The 12,716-nt window shown below is 38.9% G+C and overlaps 2 protein-coding genes and 1 long non-coding RNA gene across 14 annotated transcripts in view; 1 reads left to right on the plus strand and 2 right to left on the minus strand.

Annotated features, from left to right (window-relative positions):
* Window positions 1-2,569, plus strand: part of ABCE1 (ATP binding cassette subfamily E member 1) — a 30,479-nt gene extending 27,910 nt beyond the window's left edge. For all 5 annotated transcript variants that reach the window (XM_081544201.1, XM_081544203.1, XM_081544202.1 and 2 more), the window contains one exon: window positions 1,126-2,569. In XM_081544201.1, the coding sequence (XP_081400327.1) occupies window positions 1,126-1,173 (48 nt within the window). In that variant the 3' untranslated portion in view covers window positions 1,174-2,569. The remainder of the gene's footprint in view (window positions 1-1,125) is intronic.
* Window positions 2,570-3,057: 488 nt separating this feature from the next.
* LOC145527004 (uncharacterized) lies at window positions 3,058-5,209 on the minus strand. The gene is made up of 2 exons (XR_014069397.1): window positions 4,606-5,209; window positions 3,058-4,086 (listed from the first exon to the last, which is right to left on the minus strand). It is a non-coding gene; the product is annotated as an uncharacterized LOC145527004 (long non-coding RNA).
* Window positions 5,210-5,857: 648 nt separating this feature from the next.
* Window positions 5,858-12,716, minus strand: part of OTUD4 (OTU deubiquitinase 4) — a 40,890-nt gene continuing 34,031 nt past the window's right edge. For all 8 annotated transcript variants that reach the window (XM_081544192.1, XM_081544194.1, XM_081544195.1 and 5 more), the window contains 2 exons: window positions 12,232-12,272; window positions 5,858-10,880 (listed from right to left, as the gene is read on the minus strand). In XM_081544192.1, the coding sequence (XP_081400318.1) occupies window positions 9,669-10,880; window positions 12,232-12,272 (1,253 nt within the window). In that variant the 3' untranslated portion in view covers window positions 5,858-9,668. The remainder of the gene's footprint in view (window positions 10,881-12,231; window positions 12,273-12,716) is intronic.

Consider the following 12,716-nt stretch of genomic DNA (forward strand, 5'->3'; position numbering starts at 1 on the left):
AAGAGTCTAAACAGACTTCTTCAGTGAACATTAAATTCTAAACAATGAAACAAAAAAATCTGCAGTCTTTTAATCGGCAGTTTTTTTTCCTTTGTGGTATATAAAGTAATTGTGCACCCTATACTTGATGTTAAATATGGTTTTTAGAAAGCAGTCATTTCTTCATTGCCCCAAAAAAAATGAATGCTAAAAAAGCATTTCTGTGTTTCTAGTATGCCTGCAATGAATGCCTCCTTAAAGCATGGCTTCTGTTTCATGGCCCTTTAGCCATCGCCCTTTCAAATTTTACTCCCCTAGCTTTGCTACTAAAATGTGAGCCCTTGGAAAGGAAGAGACACTGCATATCACTTATTCTTAAGCACCTAACACAGTGTCTGGATGCCTTTAGCCTTCACTATATAATATTTTGTTTATAAATGTTTACTCTCTAGCCAGGATAATGAAATGCAAGTTTTAAATTAAAAGTGAATAGTTCCTTCGCTTTGAAAAGTGAATTAAGCAGAAGAAAGGAACTAAATTTTAGAGCACTTTCGTAAGAATCTCTTCTGAAGCCTTACCCTTTGTGTTGTAGTTTTCTTGGGTAGAGACTCAGTTCACTCCCCAGGTACACTTATTCAGGATAGTCTATCAGTTCATCCTAGACAATCACACCTGAGTTCTAATAAGGGAGCTGCTAGGCCTATAGGTAGATGGATCATTACTGGCCAGTCTGCAAATGGTACTGGGAAAAATTACTTTTATATACATTTTGTATACTAGGCAGTTCCCAAACTGACACGGTTACATTTTTATCAGGAGCTTAAAAGGGTGAAATGGAATTTAATAGTTTTTTTGGAAACAGAATTTTATATAGCAAAATTTTATAAAGGAATTTTATGTAAAGGAATTTTGTATGAGGCGTGTTTTGGTAGGTAGTGGAGGTGGGTAGCACAGTAGTAACCTTGCCTTTGAGCAGTGGGATGAGGAATTTCCAGAAGCAGCCGGTGAGTGCAGAGAAGATTGTGTGACACTGCTGTAAACACTGGTAATACAGTGGGTAATCCAACCCTCGCATACTGGAGAATGGTGTTGATTTCTTTTGCATCTGTGTTTGTTGATTTCTGTTTGCTTCTCTTTGTTTTTTAGGATGTAGAACAAAAGAAGAGTGGAAACTACTTTTTCTTGGATGATTAAAGTGAATCAGAATATTGATAAGCCATTTATTAAGAGAAACATTTATTGGGATTTTTGTCATATAAAATTTAAATCAGGTTTTATATGCCACATGCTCTAGAGCTTGAAGTATAATTTACTTACTGTAACATCAAAAGTCAGTTGTGTTGTAAATTGAGTCTGAATACAGAAAATGCCACTTTTCTGATCTTGATGAGAGAACCCTTTTTGTGCATAACATTCTAAAATGAAGACATTTCAAGCTATACAAATTACCTCCAGGTTTCCATAATGTATAGGAAGATTTTCAGTAGGTTTATTATATATTCATGTACCAAATGCTGAGCAGTGTTGCCCCCTTCTAAAAATCTTGAAAAGGTTTCTGCACTTACATGGTTTGCCAAGTATGCCATTATAATGAAACTGCCCTTATTTTAAAATCCAGTTGATGACTTCACTGATTAAATTTGATAAATAAACATCAGGATTATATTTATTTGTTTTCAGTCTTTGCATTAAATTGTCAGTATGTTTAGACTTTCAAAGGAAGATTACTGCAGAACACCACTGCTGGAAACAGACTATTACCAACTTTACCATTGTTTACAGTGTTTTTGGTGCTTATAAATTTCTTGAGCAAAAAATCATTTCAACACACCCTCTTCTACCCCACCAAAAAAAAAAACCTAACTTTATTCTGAATTAGCATTCCATAAGATTCTATATTCTGTAATTATTCTCAAGGTAATGTCATTCTATAAACATACCTTTGTGTAATCACTGATCAAGATTTAGGAAAAAGTATTCTAAAGAATGTTTGTTTCCCTTAAAAGTACAGTACAGGCTCAAAATCTTTATAGGGTTGGTCCCTAAGCATCAATGTGTTTTTAAACCTTCCACAGATTTCTGATGGGCAGCCAAGGACTGTGAGCCACTTTCCTAAAGGCAACAATACTGCCAAGGAATCCCCAGATAGCAATACAAAGTATCCCTTGGTACCAAGTATATTGATTTCTAGGTATTAAATATAGAGGATATTATCTAAATCTGTTTTTTTTTTTTTTTTTTCCAGTTCTAGATAATGTGTAGCAGGAGTTCTAAAAACTGATCCAAATTTCTTTAACAGTGGGATACCTGTAGTGTGAAACCACTTTCAAGTATACTTCTGCCTAATGCCCTGAACTGGGACTAACTCATACTACAATTGGGAAAACGAGTCTAGGACATAGAAAAACTTTTAGAGCTCCCTGAAACTACAGAAGCTTTAATTAATTTGCAAACAGTTGGTGGAAAGTGGTTTAACTAAGACCCATTAGGCCTTTTAAAACATTAATTTATGTGAGTAATCTATAATGTTTGTTGTGAAAATTTCAAATATACAGAAATAAATGGAATAAAGAATTATGATTTCCCTTCATTTTACCCTCCCAGAGGTTACCAGTGTTTGTTTAATAATATATATATCCTTTCATGCTTTTTAACTAAGTGTGAATATGTAAAGGGTTTGCTTTGTACATAAATGAGATTATATTAAAATAAGTAGTGCCTATTTTTAAGGCTAGGTTAAACTTGTGAATGATTATTTCAAATATATTGAATAAAATAAGACAAAAGCTATTTTTATTTATAAGAACCCAGTTCTTTCTACTTATTGCTGATATAGAATATGTATCAGTTGTATTATTTTTCATGTAAATGAAAATTATAAAAAGGAATTCGATGTTACTTAAAATTTTGTACAGCAATAGAAAAGGACTTAAAATATTTAACACAAAGAAAAGTGTTTTATAAAATCTATTACCAACTCAGATACCTCAGTGCAGATGTTAGCTCTCTTAAAAAGAATGAGACTGCTCAATTATATCATTATATCCTGATTAGAAAAAATTTCTAAGCAAAAAACCATGGTGCAACATAAGTTTATTATAAGACACCACTATTTATGAAAATACACAAAGTACTAAAATACATAAAAGGATACTCAAAAAAATGCTTTTGAGAAGGATAACTTGATGGTTAGGAACAGAGAACAAAGGAAACACATATACACATACACCATTTCCTTTTGAATTTTATATTTTGTATATATCAGCTGTTTATAGTTAACATAGTATGTAGCAGTCTCCAAAAGTAGTGTATATGCAACTTAAGTTAACCTAATTTTACACCATAGCATCTTGAAGTCCAGTACCTTCTCTTGCTTGCAAGTTCAATGTGTAGTTTGGTGTCTGACATGTTTTGCCTACTGTATTGAAGGAATCAATCTACTCATCCCAGAGATTCTATGTTTCTATAGGAAGACTAGGTAACTACTTACTTGGTTATGTAATTTAACTCCCTCATTAGTATTTCATGTACATATATGTCACGCCCTCAACCCCAGTGTCTGTGAGTTATGAGTACCACGTGGTTCTGAAGAGAGTTCTGGGTTGGAGAGTCAGGGCTAAAGTAGAGGCGGCAGCTGCCAGGGAAATAGAACTTATAAAGATGGTAAAATAATCCATGTGAACCAGAAGACATGTCAGGTCAGATATATCAGTGTGGGCACCCAAGAGCTTAGTGAGAAGAAAGGATAATACAGGCAAGAGTGTATTGAACTTTCAGTGCCTTCAAGATTTAAGGTAGAAGTTTTTACATGGTCTGAGTAGGAATAAATGAGAAAACCAGTTAGAGAAACAATTATTAGATAATTGGTTCAGCAGCTTATAATTCTTTAATTTTCATTTTATTATTACTCACCAGTACCTCCTTCCTTGCCTAACTGGCAGGATAAGCAGTGTGCCCAGCTGCAGCTGGTGGATAATTGGGCTAAGGCCATCATGAGAGTCCTCTTCATATATCCTAGTTGCTTGCAGCTCAGCATGCCATGTTGCCCAGTTCTAGTTGGTAAGCTGAAAGAAGCCTCTCGGAGTTTCTGGAAGCCCTTTTGCTTTCCTAATAAAGAGAGATACGTATCTGGTACACCTTTTTGTGGCTGTGTTCTGCCCACAAGGTGGCAAAAGGGAAATGCTGAGAAAGTCACAAGGATGCTAGCCCTGCCATCAAACACCACAACGCCAGCAGCCGCATTCCTTCCAGATTTCTTAGGAAAAACAAATCCCTGTTTGAGTTGATATAACTCATGGATTTCTCTTGAGTAAGAACCTTGGCTCTGAGGTCTCTCCAAAGCCTTCCCATTTACTTGTGCCAGGGAACTGCACGAACTTGTGCCAGCTCAGAACCACTTTTCATCTTAGCTTGCCAATACCTGGACATCAAACCTAACTAAATAAGGATGACTACATTGTCAGTGGGTTTTTGTTTTTTCCTTAAGAATCTGGAAACCAGGCAAGGAGAGGCTTGTCTATAGGAAATTTTTGGTTACCACTACTGCCCCTTTGACTGGGGTGCTCCTGGGGGTGGTGTAGTCGCTCAGTCATGTCTGACTCCTGCGACCCCATGGATTGTACTAACCTGCCAGGCTCTTCTGTCCATGGGATTCTCCAGGCAAGAGTACTGGAGTGGGCTGCCATTTCCTTCAGGGGTGCTCCTGATGTGAATGCAAATATAGGAGTTCCAGCCCCCAGCTGCACATGCCTGAGTCTCTCCCCTATCCATCTTCACCTCATGAGACTGGCGACCATGTGCATCTGTCCCCTCATGGAGCAGAGCCTTGTGTCATTTCATGTCTGGTTTCCACAGACATGTAGAAACCACCTCTGGTTTCTAGTCTCCATTTTTGGCCCCCGATTTCTGAACATGAAAGTATAAAGGACTAAGTTACACCACTAGTAAGAGGCATATCCTAGGTAGGTACTAAAAACAGCATTACTTTCTTAGTCTAGCTGAAGGCATTTAATCCAAAGCCAAGGTTTTCATTTTTTAAAAACTAGCTTACTACAAAGATTTTTGTTATTGAAATCAGTTAATAATTTGCTAGTTCAGTATTTATATAACATTCGAAGAGATATTAGGCCCTAAGAACCACAGTTTTCTATACTTAACATCCCTAAGATTTTTTCTAAATGTGAAAAATGAAATGTGATCATAGTAATGACATTTTTAAGCCCGTTTCTCTAATGAACTCAAAGTATCGATCTAAAAAACTGACATTCATACCAACACCTGTACCTTGACGATTCTGAGGAGTGCATGATTCACTTTTGTTAGAGCTTATAAATTAGTTAAGGTCTGTGAAGGGAAGTTGTACTTACTTCCTCTGTTGCAGTTTATTCACATTCTTGTATCATTCCCTAGAATTGCATTCAATTCAGATAGGAGAAAAGTAAAAACTTGGGCTTAAAAGTATTTAAGTATACTGGCTACATTTTCAAATAAAACTTTGAAACAATGCTTTATCTAACTTAAAAATTCATTTAGTCTATAAATTATTTGCAGATATTCCATACATTCCCATTTCATTTAATGACTGCTGAGAAAGAGAATAGGACTAGCTCTCAAACCACTTGGGGGTAGGTTCAAACCTAAATTCTACCACTTACTAGTCGCATGACCCCAGCTTTCTTATATATGTAATGTAAGGAAAAGAACAGTACTTACCCCACAGATTATAAATCCCATGTGGTGTTTAATTGCACATACTATTTTCTGATTGGATAAAAGCCATGGAAACTCTTCAGAATTTCACTTAAATTCCTCCTAAGATTTATATGCTATATTCTATATTACTGGTTAAAACCCTAGAGCCAAAGAATCACAAGCAGAATTGAGAGACAAAATTTAATATATGCACACAGTTTTATATATAATGCAGCATCACACCATGTAGGGCATTTACTCTTATTTTATACATTCAGATATGTTTGAAACACTTCTTAAGGCTACAAAACAGAACATAGAAAAATAAACAGGAATATATTCAACACTTACAAAAAGTGATATGATAAAGAATATAAAGTACTATTCTTTCAACACTTCAAAAGATGTATATATACTTTTTTTTTACAAGTAACATCACAAATAATCACATCTTCACATGCTTTAAGTATTATTTGTACTCAGTGTAAGGCTATTATCATTTTTCATACATAAATTTTTTTCTAGCTCTGTAACAATGCAATTTCTTATCCATTCAAGTAAATTCAACCCCAAAGTTGCTGTTTCCCAGCATTAAGACATGCACCCACCCCTCTTGTAGGATTTTCTAAAATTTGTATTTCAAGGGAGAAAAAACCTAAATTAGTGGGAATTCCCAGTTAGTGGGAGAGTAAGTGGCTTACACTAACAGCAAAACCTTAGTTCTTTGAAACTGACATACTGGAACTGAGCCATTATTAAGATCTGAAACAACACAATAGCATTTAGACATTAAATAGGAAGCAAAGTACAGTAAACAGAAATAGTGTAGCCAAATATGCATTCTTTTCAGCTACACTAAAATGGACCTTGCTTAGTACCCATAAGTGAAAGACTAAGGAAAAATAAATGAGGCATAAATAAATATTGCTAGTTTCTAGGATGGCTGAATGTTTTCTAAACCAGAAATGGTTAGAAAGGAACTTTATTGCACCAAGTCAATCATAAGCAAGTTTGCAGTTCATAGGCATTATTCAACCTTGAGTCACAAAGGAAACACACTGCAAGAATATAGAGTTGGCATCAAATATGATGTTGGATCAGTAGGGAAAGCCTACTCCGGCCAGGCCCCAGCAGTCTGAGCTTAGGTCAGCCGTGAAAACGCGCACACAGGTAGGTGAACAGGGAACAACAGGATGAGGACTACCCAGATGCTAGCATCCTGCCGCCAAGGGGCATGTGGAACAAGAACTGAAGATCCATCTGAGAAGAAATGAAGAGAAACACAATACTAAAAGGAAAGGGGCTGGAATCAAGGTTAGCAAAAGCCAACAAAAGTGAGAAAGAGTGAGCTTTGGTCATGCTAAACATTTGTTCTTCAAAATGTGTATGCTCATTAAGAGTAAGTTTCATAATTTCCAACTCAAAGTACAAATGATTCTCACTTCTAAGCTCTTGCTTTATCTCTGAAACATTTTTATCTCATGTCAACATACCATATAACTCAGTTAAAATCGAGGACAACATAGCTTGCTTGGCCCTAGTTTGACCTCAGCATAAGGCAAAACCCCTGGACTGATATACTGAAAACAAACCTAAAGGAAAAACAAAACAGACCTTCCTGCCAAGACGGGTAATTTTAAAACCTAATAATCGAAAGTCAGAGTTCTTTCTTCTTATTCCAGAGGTCACTGAGTCAAGTACCAACTGCTCGAGTTCTCCTTCAGCACTGTTCCCACCACGTCCTGGAGGTAAGTATGGGAAAGAGGAAGCAACTCGGCATTTCCTTCAGGAACTATAGAGGATTCTGTTACTCAACTGAGGTAAGACAGAGTGACAGTGAGGAAACAAAACAGTCTTCTTTCCTATCCAACTTTAAAACATTTCCAGAAGAAACAGATCAAATCCCAGTCAAGAAAACAAAGGACACAGGAAAAGAATGAAATTTTTTTTTTTTTTTGGACTCCTGAGATCAAACATAGACTGCTGAACTTTTAAATCTTGTCACTACAGCTAATGTAATTTTCATTAAAATGATCAGGTAAGCTAGTCTTACATATAAAAAGCATGAGCTGAAAGTGGAGGACCCTCTCTTCTTCTCATTCCGTAACAACTGTTGATGGTGACTAAGAAAAAGAATTCTTAAGCAGTACCTTCCCCAGTTATCTGGCTTAGAAGGTGACAACAGAAATTCCTTTCATCAGGTTCTCTTAAGAATCTTTTTCTTTTCCACACAACAATCCCAGTCTACAAATTTCTACCTAGCACCATCATAATAAAATGTTATCTTTCAAAGTGCTCTCTAAAATCCTATGTTACAAAACATCTACACACTAATCACTACTCAAATCAGCAGTTACACAGAGATCAGGTAATTAAAACAAAGAGGTAAATAACCATTATTACAGTACAGCGGAGATTCACTGAGCCGAGCTGGCATCCAAACATTCCCGTAGGTTAGCAGAGAACCCAGAAAACTCATCTGCTTCAGTCTGTCAAATTCAAGTGAATTGTATTTGCTTTTAAAGTAATTTGCTTTAAAAAAAAAAAAAAAGAAAGAAAATCTACTTTTGGCTAGGTGTACTACACATGGCATGCAAAGAGAAATTACTACATTATTTGCATAACAAACTTCCTGATCAAAGGAGAACATAAAAAAGGGTAGAATTTCACATTGATATGTACAAATAAGAAATACAAGCTACAGCAATTTTTTTACACAGTAACATAGATGAATGAATACTGTGTTAATTCAGAGAATCGAATCTCCAAATGGGAGTAGAGTGCAACATGCAGAGGGAACTTCTAAATGAATACTGCAGAGACCGGAAGGAAGCAGGATCAGAGACATATTACCAAAGGGGCAACAAGCTACACGATGCAAAGCAAATCCATAGTCTAGCAGCATTCTCTAGAAAAAGAACTCAAAGTCACAATCATCCTTTTTTGTACAATAGTTCCAGCCGAGACAAATTGAACATGCAAGTGTCAAGTGGTACACATGAACTGATGGTGCAGAAGAGAGAAACGAAACACAGTAACTCTATAGAAACCTGTCAGGCTAAAAATTTTTTTAACATTTCTTCTCACAAAATATTTAAATCTGTCAGTGCATTAGTGTTAAAGTGGCATTAAAAAACTTCTGCAGTTTTAACAGATGCAGATTATTTTCAAAATGCATAGCATCTACATTTCTTTCGAGTAGGCACCATGATATTTACACCAGTGCTAAGAATTCTTGGTGGGAACAGCCATTTCATTAGATTTCCTATGATTTCTTCAACATCTATTCTTGTATGCAATCTCAAGTTCAACAAATACTCACCAAAATTCAAAAATATACCCTATGAATATTAAAAGAACTATATACAACATTTCTAAGACACAGGTTAATAGGCTGCCTTATATGTAATATTAAAGAGAAGACATCATTCAAGTTTGACAGATATTGAGATGAAAGGCCTTTGGGTTGGAAGCGTTTCAAAAGACAACAGTGTTTTAGGCTAAGACCTGTTTGAGCCCAGTTTATGACTAAGGCATTGCATAATAAAATATACGTTTCTATTTGGTGCGATGTTATGTTTTGGAATCTATAGTGTGTCGAATGGTGTATTTTGTCACTTTAGTAAACACTACAAAGCACACATTTCCAACATCTGAAATTAAACTTATATAAGGAAAAACAAAAATCAAACACTAAATCTATAATGGTTCATATTAAGCTGTTTATAAAAAATACTTTAACAAACTTATTTCCTACTTTTTATAGGGGCAGTCACCCGATAAATAGACAGGTTTTGAACGCAGAAAAATGGCAACACCAGGAATTCAAGTGCCCCCGTGAACACATATCCAAAATCTCCTGTCCAGAATGAGAGTGAAGGTCAAGGGGGAAGGGAGGAGAGAGTTCCCATTTGGGTTTTTATTGTTTTCTTTTTAAAGCCTTCAGAGACTTTCCACCTAAGCAAGGGCTTCCACTCTGAGATCCGGCAGCAACACCATCAGGTGTGCTGGCCCCGATGGCCGTCCCCCATCCCCGATCGCCTCCTGTCCCCCCGGTAGGGCCGTCCCCGGACATTCCGGTGGAACTGGTAACCTTCGTCGCGGCTCCTGCTCGGCTGCCCCTTCCAGGACTCCTCGCCCCGAGCGTGCGGGTACCCTCCCCGGCCCGAATAGCCCCAGTCGCTCTTGTACTTCCTACCCCCGAAAGTCTGGTTATAGAACTGCTTGGATCTACCGCTCCTCAGAATGTGAGACACTTCGTTTTCATCCTCTGAGCTCTCTTCTTTTGGTCTCTGCACCCTGGCATCCACAGAGTTGGCCCCACTGACCACATCAGCAGCAGTCTTAGGCTCTTTCCCTTTTTCCGGTTTTTCTTTCAGACTTGGAATGGTCCTTTTGGACTCAAGTCCCGCGGGCCCAGCTTCCCTCTCTCTGTTTAGAAGTTGAGCGGGACCATGCACCTCGCCCTCCGCGGCAGGAGGGGCGGGAGCCGGGGCTGGCTCCGCCTTCGGCGTCTGCGAGCAGCGCTCAGCCCGGCTGGTGGACTTGCTCGCGCGGGCTTCAGGGGGAGCCTGGGGGTCTTCGCCCCCGGCCTCGGGAAACTCCTCTGCTGCTGACACGGACGCACACTCTTTAGAGAGATCGAGGTTTTCCAGGGGCAGATCCAGTTCTCCTTTCTCATCAGAGGGCAGAACGATATTCTGCCTCATGACTGGATTCTCGATGAATCCCTGCAAAGGGTACCCATACCAAACGTGAGGAAAGAAAGGAGGTGCGATGGGGACCGGGCCTAAGAACGGGTTCGGGCCAAAGGACGGCTGCGGGAACATGTTCTTGCCACTCAGCGACTCCTCATAGTCGGCGTGAAGGAGCTGCCCAGCGTTCTCCGATTCCAGGTCCGCCTGGTAGGACAACTGTCCGTGACTGTCAGACACCTGAGACGGAGGGATGACCAGGGGTGAGGAAAACGCGGGCGGGCCCATCTCTGCCTGTGGCATCTGGCCGTTCACGCTGCCCTCGGGCTCCATGGGGAAGTGTGCATCTGGACATGTACAATCACTCTCGTTCTGAGCAGAAGGAGCTTCTTGGAACCATGGAGTTTGAGGACACATAGGGACAGGGACCTTTGGGTACATCCTGCAGGCTGCCAGGTAGGCCTGGTGCAGAGGGTACAGGTACGAGTGTGGGGCCCACATAGGACAACTGTATGCCTAGAAGAGACAAAAAAAAAAACCCAGTAAGATAAACTACATGGTGGGGGGCCTGGGGGGGGGAGAAGTTTGAGTGGGATCAAGGTAAGTTTCTTGCATCTGCAAAGACCATAAACTGCAGTCCAAAGACGAGACCCCTCTGACACACAACATGTGGAGGAATCACAAAATTAAGTCACTGCCAAGACTCCATTCCTTGTTCCTAGCCTGAAACCAACTCACAGCCCTGATACAGAGGCTTGACAGGAGACAGTGACGAGCCTACCCACAGACCATCGTGATCAATATTCCATCCTGTAGATCTAACTGCACAGAAGGAATCTGGGGTGACAGAGATCTCAAAAACCACCAGCAGCAATCAAGCCTCCAACTTACAACATCTCAATCACTGGCTGTTTGGAATGACCTCCACTCATGTTCTGGCCCTACCACTAACTCAGGATGTGACCCCGTTAACCAACTAGCTACCTAGACTGGACAGGTTCTATCATTAAAAATGCTGGTACAGAAGTAGGTGATCCCCAACATTTGGACTCCATGGTTAAAGGAGCCCCCAGAGCAATCCAAGTGCAAGGATTAAATTTAGACCTCTCTAGTCAGGTAAGGCTAAATAATGAAATGGTTCAGCCTAAAGAACAAAAAGAAAAATTTACCAGATTACTGGCTAATTAATCATTTAGCTGTACAGCCAATATTAACTAGAGAAGTATAAACCAGGCAGTGAATGTAGTAGATGGAGAAATTCATCAGGCCTGTTTTTCTGAACTGGTCTGTAGGCCATCGTAGCACTTGATGTTTTAACAGTCCAGAACCCACAGAAATGAATCCAGAGAGGAGACAACACAACACTGACCAGAACAGAGCTCTCCAGCTCTTTTCTAAGCCAAGCCATCTCCAGGCTGACCACCTCCCGCAGGAACCTCTGCTCTGCCAGGGAGCCCTGCCTTCCACGGCCAGCCTCCTCTCAGCCTTTCAACAACTGAGGCAGGGAAAAAGAGCACCGCCTTGTTCCTTAAGCGGAAACAGGCAGGCTCTGACACACTCTGGAACTCGCCCAGGACCAAAAGTGCAGACCTTTCACCTAACTCAAGAAGCACTTCCACTAGGCTGTTTCCCAAATACACTCACAGGGTTAAATCACTGTCAACTAAAAGGAAAAGCAGGCAAATGGTAGAGCCTCAATCACCACCAAAAACAAACTGTAAGGCACTGAAAATGCTAGTTCTTAAAATAATAAGATTAAGTAAGCCTTAGGTTATTGACCAACAGGTTAGAATTAGTAATTTAAAACAGTATAAAAAAAAAACCAGCATTAACTTAAAATAACTTTAAAATGATAAAATGTAAATACCTTTACACCAAGATTGAAGAAGAATCGAAGAATGTTCTTATCTGAAAATAAGTAACATCAACACTAAAATTATACATTCACAAAAAGCTTATATCCTCAAATGATACATAGTTCTAAGGACAATTTAGCCTACTTGAACTGTTTCTCTAGACTTTAATACAAAACATGGATTAAAAATTATAATATAACCACAACTAGGCTCCATTACTGTAGGGTGATTCCAGGTTCAACACATTTTTTCTACTCTAACATGCAAATCCCAAAATGGCTTAAACTGAGATTTTTATGACTAAAAGCAAATCTGTACAAAGAAAACCCATGCGTTCACTGCATTTTTTTTTTTCAACTTCTCTGTGGGGTTTAAAACATAATGAAATAAAAATGTTGGGGGATAAGAGTAAAAATCAACATAAAACTCATTAACGAGATTAGGAGGATAATACTAGCTCAGGTATTCATTTAACATTAGCCAGTTACCCAAAGAC

The sequence above is a fragment of the Giraffa tippelskirchi genome, chromosome 11 (assembly GCF_054371585.1).
Source record: "Giraffa tippelskirchi isolate mGirTip1 chromosome 11, T2T-mGirTip1v1.2.pri, whole genome shotgun sequence".
NCBI lineage: Eukaryota > Metazoa > Chordata > Mammalia > Artiodactyla > Giraffidae > Giraffa > Giraffa tippelskirchi.